Below are 14,374 nucleotides of genomic sequence, written 5' to 3'. Positions count from 1 at the left end.
TAATCCAACTGCTGCTAGAAAAAACATAATAACTTACGAACGTTTTCAGTCCTTACGTGCGCGAATAAATAATAGTGGTATGTTGCTGGCTTGTTGCTGGGTTCAGAGTCTATTTTCAGACTGTTTTCGGCAGAATTTTTGGATGATGTTACTAATGCTAATATGTCTCTAATAAATATCCTCCTTTAGAACATGCACCTCCCTAGGGTGTCTATTAGAATAACTACGGTAATCTGCCTGCTTAGCTGCATTTCATTACTATTGAGCTCGTTTAGCACGAACCAAAGTAGACGGTCTGTGAAAAGCTTTTTTCCCCCTAACTTTGATGTTTTAGTTGGGCAAGAAATATATTTTGCATTTGATTTTCTGGTTGTCTGATAACATTAAAAAGAGTTTATGGACACTCCTCTGCGGAACTCATAACAAGTGAATGAGGATTATATGCTTTAAGCTGTTGATTATTTTGAATTTTACTTAGCTGTGATCCTGCATTACTTTTCGTCTTTTTCAAGGATCCAGCTCATGCTAATTTTCACATCTACATAAGTTTATAAATTGCCAATTTACAGTCTGGCATATAAGTATCACATCTGGGATACATCGTAGTATATTTGAAAATAGAAAACTGAGGTTTTCAAAACGTTTAAAGTTGTTGAAACGCACAAGTACTGAGGCTTCGTAAATGAGGATGAATATATACATGCATTTAATGTTGTGTGGCTTGGAGGTGAGGGCCATGTACACCAAGTCTTTTGCAAATCAGGGACAATAGAAAAGGACAATAAGATATCCATACAGGTTAAGTACCAACATTTAGATCTTATGGCTATTTAACTGCAGCTGCGCCTACGACTCAGTTCAGAGTGATTTCGAAATGGCAACCTGACGGTGCCCGGCACAATAACGTCGCCACTGGCTAGATTAGAAATCTGGGTACCAAAACTTGCATTTGGTTGATCACATTTGCTTTGTTAGTTTTACCGATGATACTCAAACACGCTTTATCTCGAGAGGTCAATGGACGAGTTTGTTGAATGAGGCATGGGTCACCTAGCTGAAACAATATAAACTATATTTATCGAGCCCCACAAAAAAACCAGACTGAAAATCATTAACAAAGAAAGGAAATGGAAGACTGCCTTATGAACCTTAAAGCTGATAAATAAATGAAAGGCTTATGTATATCGAATTTGCTCTAGATTACTGCATCCAGCAACAACCGATACAGAATATAGTGGAAACAACCGCACATACGACGTTAATGAGCTTACATTTGAAATAAGCTGATTGACAGACGCCGAGCTACTTACTGCTACGGTCCGAGGACAGGGTACTCAAGTAATCAGTGGCCCATGCACATGGCAGCCTTCAAATGAAGAAATCATTGGTCTAAACATGGCGGTTCAGATGGTCCGCGGCGCGCTTGAAGATAACCTTGCTAAGCTTACATAGCTCGATAGCCACATTACATTATATTAATGAAACCTTATCGAGACGACACGAGTCCAACCAACGAGGAAATAAAAGATATTAAGATAAAGATAAGAGGTCGCATCAAAGACATAGAAAACGAACGCATACCACAGCTAGAGGCTGTCTGTGTTAACCACGAATACCCTCGCAGCCCGATTTATTGAATTCGGGAACCATCACCACATTTCTTCACGTGGAATGAACCTTGTATAAAACCTGCAAGGAAATGTCAAAACACACAGAACGACTGCTTTCACTCGCACGGATTGTTCTCAACGAGCCACTAGCATACCATGTATCTTCACTGACGGAATACCGTGGGCAGTTATCGTTATTCAGTACGGAATATGAATCTGCTGAAGTATGCCGTGAACTATCCATGTCACTGTTAGCATTGTCATTTCTACTGGCAGCGTTGATAAATTGTTCTGCATGCGAAGATCCCTGTTCCTACAACGTCAGAACGAACTATTGTGAATGTCATTAAAGGTACAAGTGTAAATATTACAGCATCCAGTGCACATTCAACCTGCGTAAGAGCTTAGGTGTTTACCAGTGCCCCCTATTGTTCTTATGGCCGGTGTTGGTGTTTGGACCAACGTGGCGATGCGTCCATGTCCTTTAATCTTGGTGCTTTCTGAGCTCTGTCTTCAGCTCCTCAAGCTGCTTTTTCAGATCCATCCTCAAATAATCTTCCCCATTTCTCCACCTCTCCATGCACATATGTGCAAAAATGTGTAAAGGTCCTTCCTTGTTTCAGAGGAGGATATCAATCATACAAGTACGAGATTAGCGTGAATGCATGTATGACGCACTCAGCCTGGCCCTTCGAAGACACGGCAAAAGATGGGTTAATCGCGCGTGCAAAGGCTGATGATACGTAGTAAACAAAGAGACGCCCAGCTGCGATTGTACCGTAAGATGCGTCCAATGAGCGCGTCAGTGTCAATATCAGCAGTATAACGCTTGCAAGTCAAAATAGGGAAGCCAAGCAGGCCTGATTAAGAACAGTGACGGACGGGCAATATGGCATTGATCCAACCTTTTCCGTCTGCTTGTTCTCGTCAAAAGCAACGCTTTCAGAGGTTGGAGAAAAATACTGGTATTTCACCCTACTCGACATTGTTCGCCAAACATTTTCGCTGCGTGTCACAACATGCTGAATACGCGCAGGGAGGCTCAGTTTTGGAGTGTAATATATTGCGTAGCCTTCGCAGTTAGCACTGATAATTTGAAAGCGCTATCGCGTATCACTGGTAACATGCTAACAGGTGCCTGACAGATTGATGGCATAATCCCAAACGTCTCAATAAATTTGCAAATTAGCGATCTTGGCTTCCGGCACGAATACCAATGCTCTATGTTTTTGCAGCGTATGCGTGACGCTGCCTAGCTCATCTACACTCTGCGATATATCAATCAAGATTATAATTTACAGATGTCACGAAGTGTCTAGTTCTTAATGGACCGACAACAGATGCTAGCGTCCACAATGTTCATGGGTGCACACTTGGCGTGCCTCCTGTTGGTTCAATGAATTTTTTTTCCAAAAGAAGGCTCATCGAGGATGAACATTTGATTTATTGCCTATTCATCCACCACAACCTCGTTGTTGTTAGAGTTCGTTAAGGCCATTTCAGTACTAGACAAAGTTTCCTGAATATTCTTAAATCTACTATTTGTTTGATTTATACACTTAATTCTTATACGCCATATATTGCTGCACATGGTACTTAAAAATAAATAAATGCTATCTTCTTTCTCTCTCTCACTATCCGCCTCTGTCTGTCTATTTCTCTTTCTCTATCTCTGTATGTGCGCATGCATTAAACTTTCATTTTTTTTTTCCAGCAATATGTAAAAGGGATCGAAGAGAACAATTATAGACACAAAGAGCAGTTTTACTGGAAACATGACGAAACTATGTATAATTTGCATTTTATGCTACGTGATAGAGGACTGTGTATCAGGTAGGATATGTTAAGTTGAACGCTGGTTATTTGAATCGATCGTTCTTGGGGTCAATGAAAAGAGTATACAAACTCTAAAAATGTATAATACATTTAGCTGCCACACCTGCCAACTAAGATCTCCCGTCCTCAGTATATATATTGGATTCCGTATTTTTAATGTATTGTCATGCCCAATTAGACGAATCGTGTTTACGTTTGCAATTATTAAATGCAAAGAATACGGAATTGCAAAATTGCAGAAAACAATAACGAATTGCAAAAAAGGTTTGTATTTCTTAATAAGACATTAACCCACCGGGCACATGCTATAATGCGTGCATGAAGCAGTGACATATACCGATTCTTTTGTTAACAAACTTTTTTCCCTACTACAATAGAGTCATTTCACGAGTGGAGTTTGCTTGCTGAGTTAAGTTTCTAAAACAGAATATAAATTCCTAGTAAACTGTAACCAAGTAATACGATTTTGTTTATATGCATTCTCCTTTTATATCTAAAAAAATACTAAACTTTTCAGCAGGGGAGACAACCAAATAGAAGAACAATGAACATTTAAAATTAATAATAGACATACATTACTTGCAATGACTTGATCTATTATGTTTGTACAGATACATACACCAGTAAAGGGATATATATTCTAAGGAATACAAGCATAATCGGAGACCGGTCTCAAGCAAGTTTCGAAGAAATATTAAGCTGGCAAGACAATTTGCTGGGAAAAAGATGGAAATAAGTTGGTAAAATAAAATCGAGGCGATAGTAATCACACTATTTGCAAAGAAAGAGGAAGGTTGGAACTACATAAATATGATGATATTGACAGTTGTACTGTCTTCCGTAATGGGTCTTGGTTCTCTATCACTACGTGGCACGGACTATTGGACACTGGCTACCGATGGGGGGGGGGGTAGTGGTCTCTGTCTTTTCTGGGCGCCTTGACACAACAATTTCATATGGAATGCTCTTATTAGACGCCATCCTAAACCTATTGGAAGAAAATAATACGCCAAGCATGGCGAAAGATATATCTCCTCTTAATGGACATATCACTTTAGACACATCCTAGCAAAAGCAAATATAAAGTCATATGGTGAAGAAAATGCCTCCTAAGACCAGAATGAAAACCCATAGAAAATGCAAAGTGGAAACAATTCAGCCTCAGAGGAAAGGTCAACTATCCCTCTATCTCGAAAATGAAACTGTGGCCTCTAACTGGAATTGAATGTTAACATATACCACAATAGTGGCAGGCCAAAGTTCATTACTTTATGGCCAGATTTGGGTGTTTCCATTTTGTGTATCTTCAATTAGAAAAAGACCTTGTATCATAAACTTAAACATGTGCGTGGCTTTAGGTTTCAAAACATATGGTTGTGACCCAGCCTAATAAAATTTTGGAAACTAACAGGCAACTAATTAGGGACAAATACACACTAGAATAATGTATTTAAAATATGTCGCACACTAAAAGATGTACTACAATTTAAAAGAAAACGAACATGGAATTTAGCACAGATGATAAATTGACGGAACATTATATAAAAAATGACCAAAACTTAAATTATCAAGCTGACAAATAATTTTTGTCTGAGACTAAGTAAAATCTAGATTATATTAGAAACTATGGCTCACTGACCAAATCGCATGACGTACAATATCAGACGCTGAAGAAAAAAATAGGAATATGATACTATGATATGAAAAACTAACGTGTGGCTGATAGAGGTCGCAGATGTCCTATACTTTTTCATTTTTTATTTTATTTTATATATATCTTTATATTTAGATGAATAGGTAGATACGCAGTGGAATACGCTGACAAAATAACGTTTGCTTGTAACTTTATGTGGTTAATTATTAGCCAACTAAAATATTTTTCTACTTTCGTAGGGCTTGATATTCGTCTCACAGATCAGCTTGGCATTTCAAGATGGAGTAGTCCTGTAAACGGATATGCTGAGGTTTTTCACAATGGCTTTTGGATCCCTATTTGTGGTAACAACTGGAAAAACACGGGAGCCCAAGTACTTTGCAGAATGCTGGGATATAAGTGAGTGTCCTATTTCGATTCCGTACTAAAATTGCGCAACAAAATGAAAATGCCTATATATATATATATATATATATATATATATATATATATATATATATATATATATATATATATATATATATATATATATATATATATATATTAAATCAAAACGTTCACTAAGAATAATTGTTTTCAAAGGTCTTGATCACGAAAAAGGGGAGATTATTTACACCAATGGGAGCAATTCGAAACGTCTGTTTTTTTGTCAAGGAACATACACAGAGGTTTGTGGAACATAACTATCAATTAAATTAAGCTCTTTGCATGCAACATGATTTCATTCACCATCCAGTGACTAACATGGCAATATAATGCACTCATTTGCCTAAATAAATATATGGTGTAAACTTTTTTTTGCTTCAACAGCAGTACTGCTATAAGAGACCTTCTTCAATGGATATATCATAGTGTTTTTGTGTATTATCTAAGACTTCGTGGGGATATGATGGCATTAAATAATCCAAATTGAAAATCGCCTAACCAACAACCTTTGTATGGTTCGTTTTTCAAAAAAACGTTCTGAAAAAGTGTCAAAACAACTTTATCGCTCAGATTATGATGTTAATTATCGAACGACACAGCTGAACTTTAATTTGAAAAGTGTTTACATTGGCAATAATGGGAAAAACTACAATAGACTCAATCATTTTCAGAACGGTGGTAGAGACATTTCTTGGATTTAGCATGAAAGCAGCTCTGTTGATGCTAAGGAGTATTGTGTCTTTGTTTACATGATTGGATGGTACTTAATTGTAGTCGATAGTAGTCGTATAATACAATAGTACACATGATAAATAAAATGTTGATATTATTATGTGAGTAACGAAAGATGCTGATTTACATATTTAATTAATGATAACTTTATCGAGAAAACCCTGAAACCAAAATAGTTAAAAGAGTACGATATATTGAATGAATACATAATGTTTATGATTTCAGTAATTATTCAAAGTTATACAGGGCTATGTTTATATTAAAACTTGGATATCTTAAAGAATACCTCTAGGCAAATCTGCACCGATTGAACAAATAGAAATATGGATAAAATATAGTCACACGGTGACTCAGTCTATAAAGTAACTGATTTAGAATCAACCACAGAACTGTCAAAGCCTTATATAATACAGAAATCATTCATGAAAAGATTGAAATAACTTTTAACATATTTTAAAAAATAAACCGTCCTGTTCTAGTTATATTTTATGGGGGCATGTTGATAACAAATAAAGACAATTTATAAAGCACAATATATCATCTCTATGTTTTATTTAGTTACAAATGACCGTAGTTGGAGATGACGTAGGTTCACTAATAGTGGACTTTGTACAGCTAGATCAAAGTAATGCTTAGGACATGCTTACTCTAACGCGGAAGGTCCATTTGCTAACACTAATATGAATTATTTCTAGGAGTAACTTTAGTTATTGACTTCGTTGAAAGAAAATGTATGACTATGTTAGTTTCAGAACAACACGAGCTGTATTAGATTCACTCTATACCTGTATATTTCTCTGGCTATTGACTGCTGGTAATTTTGAATTGTTATTGGCTATTCAATATATGTAATTTTTAATATAACTAATTAGAACTTATTATTTCGTATATGTTTCAGATTGTTTAACCTCAATTCATATTTTGTTAAATTTTATAATTTTGAATTGCAGATCTGGCGCACACGTTATGAAATTAAACAGTTTTATATATTATAAACTGTCATAAATTTATGTAATATAAAAGCGTAAGTTGTTTTCAAAGATCATTTCGAAAATACATTCAGAGATATTTTATTGGTCATCTCTATGACCTTACGTTTTTCTGCGACAATGTCAGCTTATTATGACTAGCTGTTATCTCATTTAAGTCATTACTTTTTTGTGGAAACATCATTTGTGAATCTTTTTAAATACTTGATGCTTCTTTTGGATGTCATTAACAGACTCCGATTAAATAGACAAATCTAATTAAACATGTTCTGCACAATTTACAGCCATGAATAAAAATTACAAAACAATTAGATAAAGACCAGGAGTGACAAACTTATAGATATGCTTGACAATGCATATATGCATGGCGGGCTGGCTGGATTGATGTCGGCTTGAATATTTGTTTCCATGTTGGCAGACATACATAAATCAGGTATTGTCTGTTCTTGTCATATACGTTTACACCTGTTCTAGCAGTGAGTCATATCTTCATTTCAAATATCGTAACGGACAGCACACTACAGAAAATTGTCAAATGTGTTTCGTTTTAACTGATACGGTTTCGGAAGTTAAACCATATATTTGTGTATTTTATAGAAACTAAATAAAATTATCATTTTATTATTCAACTGGTCCTGTGGCCTAGTGGTGAGAGCGTCCGACTAGGATGCCAGTGGTCGTGGGTTCGAACCCCGGCAGAGTCATTCCAAAGACTTATCCAAAATGGTACTAACAGCTACTTCGCTGGGTGCTCAGAATTAAGAGGTTAGTGTTAGGACTGTTAGGACTGTTCGTCGTGGCGACAGGATAATGTGACTGGGTGGTTCGTCATGCTACATGTCTGCGGCATGATGCGCCAGTGCTAGACATCGCTATAAACTGTCACAATGCAGACATCGTGTTGTTAAAGCTACGTTAAAAATCCTAATCACACACACTCTTAGCCACATTTAGTCATCGTTAATCTACATTTCGAGGCAACTTCTTACAAACATGGAATTGTAGCAGAATTGCATATTCAATGGATTTATTGTCATATATTGCTACAGAATTAATATAGAAAAGTCTATAGATAAGATTCATAAAATATATGAATTAAAAAAGAACCACACCAAAAAACAAGCAAAACACAATGAATAAGCTGGAGTCAGCGATTCTAGACCTGCCGGAGACATCCCACTACTAACAAGAAAAATAACTTGTATTAGCTCAACAAGACAGTAATATGTATATCTCATGATCATTATTTATAATGTGTATTTGGCTATCTTTTATCGTTCTCTTTACTGAATCAAATGAGTGAAATATGGTATATGTATTGCAGAGATTTAAAAGTGTTCCCGGTATATTATCTTACATGGTCAAATTATATATTCAAATTATATATACATCAGTTCTTATTGTGTGAATGTTTTTTGAAAGTGTATTATTGCTCCTGATGTGCTCTTTTGTATGGTACGTGTATTTATTAATCGGTTAAACCGGCTGATTGTTCCAGAACATTCCATTTTAATAGCCCTGCTTTGCAATGTCGTAATCTTAATAGAAATCTCCTCGGTTCTTGCAGTGCCAGTTCTTATTCTGTAAGGGGCTCATCCATCAACTGTATTTACAATATCAGTTGTACTGGAACCGAAAAATCACTTGAAGAATGTATGGGTGGTATTGGTTATCGAAGCTGTATGTATTCTGACAAGACACTGGCGTATGTTCGCTGTGGTACGTAAGTGATGTTTCTGAACTGAAAAACTTAACGATTAGAGCTTTAATTCAATAATAGTATCTAAGTCTTTAGTTAATTTTCTAATATCCCCGTTCAGTAAGCTTGATTCAATTTTCTTAATATAAATATGTTACGATTTGTTTACTGACACTATTTAAGAAACACGTTCACTAGTTTCCTTTTCAATGTTGGTGAGTACTTTAATTTAGGGATTTTAATGAACTTGATATGATACACTTAAATCGTTACACTGTTTACTCTTTTCATACATTGTGTTTCTTTAGGATCGGGAAACAAGACATCTACAGACGCAAACCCAACAGGTAATTGGCTGCCATTTTAAGGGAACGTAAAAGACATTGAAGAAAAAAGACAATAATAGGTTTCCATAGTAAAAAAACAAACATACGTGGCATCATTTTAAATAATTTAGATGTAAATGTTACTTAAAATAAGCGATACATCATAAGATTGTATAAAAGAAATGCTGATTTTATGTAAAGGAGCATATTATGGGACTGTTGCAAATAGACTCTAGTTCTCTCTGTCTGGAAATATTTACATCAATAATGGTATTGTTATATCTATCTTGTATATACCGTCATGACAAAAGAGTTGCATCACTTTCTAAAAGTTATTGAGTAAATTATACGATTAGATCAAACTGCGTAGCATTTTCGATTCGATGAACATATATGTATAGGTAGGTAAATTATACAAATATTGAATCAGCTATATGAAGGTCATATGATTGTCTTCTTTTGTACATAATGTATGTAAAAAATTGACCAAACAACGCGCAAAAATAAAATTACTATATACTGCACTTTGATTGGTGGAATGAGCATTTGGGCTAAAATTTGATACATATGTTGGATAAATATATCTATAAATGCAGAGGGGCACAGAAGATTTGGTGTTCCATGTGATGGTAGGTGTTTCCTTTATGTACTATAAACATGTGACTATTGGTGAAAATTGATTGCAATTTGAACAGCGATAAACATATTCTAATTCCATAAAGTTATTTACGACTTCTTTACACAAAATACTTTTCCAGCTATAGTTACGTCTCTCAAGATGTACATTGCCCTTCTATTTAGGAATCCGTAGGGACTTTTTAGTGAATGATCAATAATGGTACCAAATAATTTACATGACCATCATTGGGTTGAACTATTTATCTTTTTGACAATATACGTAGGACCACTGCATTCGAGCGTCAATGTAATACCGACGAGGTCTACATATGGCTTCATGGGAAGGCTTACAGTAACTTGGGAGTCATTACTCTTTTGCCATAGGATACAATTATACAAGTTTATTCAAATGCGAATACGTCATAGAGTCTGTAAAATATCGGAATTGTATATTATTTCTTGTAAGGACTGGGGGTACGATTGGTAGGAGCTGCAGGTCAGTACGAGGGAAGAGTTGAATTACTTGCCCTAAATCAATGGATGAGTATATATGTTCCTAACAACACATGGAGTGACAGGGAAGCTGCCGTTGTCTGCCGAACACTTGGATTCAGGTCTGTTATTAGTAATATTTGTATGATAAAACTATTATAAAAGCGATATAGAAATTGCATATCTTATCTATGTATTTCAAATTTACTTTGTTTGAAATAGGACAGTGTCAGAAAATACAAGCGTCGATGGGCATGTGGGCATGTCAGCCGTGCTAAAAAATGTTTTCGGCAATGACAACTTTGTGAATGACAATATTGCCAGAAAATATACGTGTGTTGAATTGTAGTTATAGTTGTTGATGCTAATGAACTATAAAATCTATATCCCACTTGTCTTTAGTTGTAATTATGATTAAAAGTAATTACATATCCTTTGTCCCAATATATATGTGTTTTATGGAAGCGTATGGGTTATATATATTGCGGATGTGTGCTTGTTTGGTCCATAAGTTGGTTTGAGTGACCTTCATCTATCCTCACTCCATCAGCTTGTTTTTTTGCAAGGGTGTGTGTTCTTATGTAAATGTCTGTATTTGCCACGATCGCATGCTCCCATTTACCTCGTCCATTTTGTCTGCATTTGTGTTGGTCCTTAAATATGGTTGCTGCTCAGTGACAGTGTGCATTGTTTAAAAAGCATGGCTTCTGTTTCTTAGATTTGGATGTTGGTCAGTTGTGTTGTTCGTAGGTGTGTATGATAATCAGTTGGTGCGCATGGATGTCAGTGGATGTGGTTGCTAGTCGGTAGCATTGTATATTGGTTAGTAAGTATGAGTCTTGATTAGTAGATTAGAGAGCTAGTAGCTAAGACTGTAATTTGGGCAGTGGATATGTGCATTAATGGCTAGGTGACTAGGTGTATTTCCTAGTCAGTACCTATTCAGTACATGTGACTGCTTGTCAGTAAAACTGTGAACTGGTTAGTGCATAGGTGTTGGTCAGTGGGAGTAGGTTCTGGTCAGTAAGACTGTACATTGGTTAGTAAACGTAGAAGCTGGTGAATACTGTGGCGCGTTGTTCAGTAGGAGTAATTGTTGTTCACTAGACACAGTTGTTGGTCCTTAAAAGTGTATAAGAATGCTTCGGAAATTTGTAACAATGCATTGTCTCTTGACCCTAAATTTATTGTTTTGGATCCCGTATACCATACTAATGTAGATCCTATGAAACGTTTTAGCATTACGTTTGTCCTTTACCCCCATAACAGCTTCATGATGTTAATCCTATTGACTAATAATAAATTCCCACTGGCCCCATATTCAAAATGGAAGTTTTTAAAAAATTTTAATATCCAATTCAGAGCCACACTACTGCCATATTGATCCTACGGTAGCCTGTATAATTACCTACTTGAAATACGTTTTCTGTAATAAAGCCTGCCCCAGCAGATGCATTAAAATCTACTATATATGAGATGATGGCTATGGAAAATAAAGTGTCAATGCTTTCACATGATTCTAAAGATATACTAACCGGTTATTGAATTGGAAAATACTTGCATTGACACAAGAGTTCCATGGCCACTAACAAAATAATTAGTCCACTCGAAAACTTTTTGTAGAAACAATTAAATAACCTATAAAAATATATTTAAGATAATCACCACTACATCGTTAAAAAGCTGTATTTATATCAGACGTTGATTATTCTGTTAATAAGAAAGTATTTTATTATTAAAGAGAATGAAAAAATTGTAGACACTTTAGACAATAATGGGCGAACAAAATTGTGAACTATTAACTTTCTTGGTTCTGAATTGCACGTCTGTGACGATAACATTCCATATCTGATTATGCATTGTACATATGTTACCGACAATCAATAGACTTAGTACCCGCCGAAACTTGGGTAATATAAATTACAAATTTGTGTTTTCTTCTCTATGTTTCGTCTTTTTTACAATGAAACGACATGGAAGCTGTACGTATCTAATTTTGTAAATGTCTAATCTTATTGCTAACCAAACACAGAATGTTTTCTTGTGCTACGAATTTAGTAGAATGCCAAGCCAAGTCGCAAGGCATGGTAAAATATTTAGGACGTGATTCAGAATATTAAATACAACTGTAAACAGATTCGAGCAAACATTGTGAATCTTGGGCAGATCAGTAGAATTTCTGCCATTTTCTGAAGGAATGCGAGAGCTAAAATGTAGGGTAGGTGATTAAACGCTTGTTTCATTGTATTTCAACAACGATGTAAAGACATTTTCTTTCAAGAACTAAATGGAGATTTAAATTCAGTGGAGAGATTACCATTTTATTTTAAGATCATGCATGACTATAGTTGTCAATGCATTTTCAGAAATGGAAACTTATAAAGATAAAGAAAACTAATGATAAATATAGGCATATTTAAAATATCCATCCCAATAGAATTCTTCATTTTTATGTAGGTTTAGAAGATGAGTTGTAACTTACAATTAAACATCACATCTACAATAATCTGAAACATATTTACATTTTACTACAGTGCAAATTACAATACGTTTTATAATTTTATGAATGGAATTAATAATAATAATATTAATCTCTTACATGATTGCTCTCATCATGCAAAATGTGCTAAGGTAAGAGACTTAGTGCGCTAGTCCAAGAATTGTTACCTTTATGCCATATTGTATGCACGTGTGTAGTTTGAATTGGTTAACTATATACCAGTTATTATTATTATTATTATTGTTATTTACTTATTTTCTTTTTTTACATTTTCATTCAGCACCTATGACAGTAAAAGTTTAAACATATATTTTCTAAACAACGTGACGTGCTCTGGACAAGAAAGGTCGCTTGATCAGTGTATCTATAACACAGCTGTTTGTGAAAAGGGAACATTCGTTCGTTTACTGTGTGGTGAGTTTCATCATAACAATCCACTCACTACAAAACACCTGGTAATATTTTAGAAGGTTTTGTAGTGGATGTTAAACTGTATTTAAATGTTACATGGAAAGAAGGACACTGGCACTGCCACAATAGCTTTTTTTATCTCGGCTTTCACTATGTACAATGCAAACGAGGAGCCAGATTTCTATCATTTTGGCGAGGCCCCCTGGTTTTACCCGTGGGGACCCTTGTGAGCACGGCATTAGAAGTAAACTTTTAAACAAGTTTTATATGACATGAACTTAAAAGTTTCTTACATCGTTTTAAAATTACTTTCTCTGTATAGATATATTTTTAACAATTGCTAACCCTTGGGGCCCCTGTGAGAGCGGGGCCTGGGTCAACCGGTTTAAGGGAGGCCCTGCATGTACGAATAATTGCATGGGTTGCATATTCATTCGGCGATGTGAAAGTATACCCTCTTCTGAAACGGCTACTATATAATAAATAATTCTAAATACACCTTCAGATGCGTTGCAAAATAGAAACTAAACCAAGCTGAACTCTTTAATATTTATGGTAAACTCGAGCGATTAGGTAATGTCATGCAGGTGGGCAATATGTCTTAGTTTGACACAATATAGGTAGGTTGTGATAAATAGAGCTTGATTTGGTCCAGTGAATGAAATTTGATTGACTGTATGAATTCATGCAACTAATTTATGATGATGTTTGTATTTTGTGGATTTCATACTAAAGGAGAAAGTATTCACCTCAACCTGATGAGAAGTTTCATAACAAATCAATGTTATTTGTAAAAGAATTGCGATGTTCCACATTCGACATTTCAAAAAGGTGCTAGGCCTTTTCCAAATAAACAATCAATTAAAACTATTACTTTGTTTCTCAGGATTTTTTATTTCTAACAAACCAAGGCAAGAAGTGTCCAAGTCATTTTCACCATTTTTCCCAGTCGACCATGGTGTGTGCGTTTGTCACTGTACAATTTAAGTGATTTGTGTTTTGTAATTCTTTATTTTAACATATATACAATATTAGCTTATTACACTACCTTATATTTAATTTTATTCCGCTAAACGTTCTG

General features: G+C 35.2%; 1 protein-coding gene across 2 annotated transcripts in view; it reads left to right on the top strand.

The window, feature by feature from the left end:
* LOC149771209 (lysyl oxidase homolog 2-like) overlaps positions 1-14,374 on the top strand; it is a 30,076-nt gene that overhangs the window by 1,810 nt on the left and 13,892 nt on the right. For both annotated transcript variants that reach the window (XM_089948734.1, XM_089948733.1), the window contains exons 2-7: positions 3,325-3,443; positions 5,340-5,499; positions 8,815-8,966; positions 9,255-9,293; positions 10,357-10,504; positions 13,163-13,296. In XM_089948734.1, coding sequence (XP_089804860.1) covers positions 3,386-3,443; positions 5,340-5,499; positions 8,815-8,966; positions 9,255-9,293; positions 10,357-10,504; positions 13,163-13,296 — 691 coding nt within the window. In that variant the 5' untranslated portion in view covers positions 3,325-3,385. The remainder of the gene's footprint in view (positions 1-3,324; positions 3,444-5,339; positions 5,500-8,814; positions 8,967-9,254; positions 9,294-10,356; positions 10,505-13,162; positions 13,297-14,374) is intronic.

Source organism: Sinohyriopsis cumingii, unplaced genomic scaffold (assembly GCF_028554795.1).
Source record: "Sinohyriopsis cumingii isolate HCF-2022 unplaced genomic scaffold, ASM2855479v2 utg002039l, whole genome shotgun sequence".
NCBI lineage: Eukaryota > Metazoa > Mollusca > Bivalvia > Unionida > Unionidae > Sinohyriopsis > Sinohyriopsis cumingii.
The sequence above is the reverse complement of the archived record's forward strand: the minus strand, read 5'-3'. Positions and strand labels throughout refer to the sequence as shown.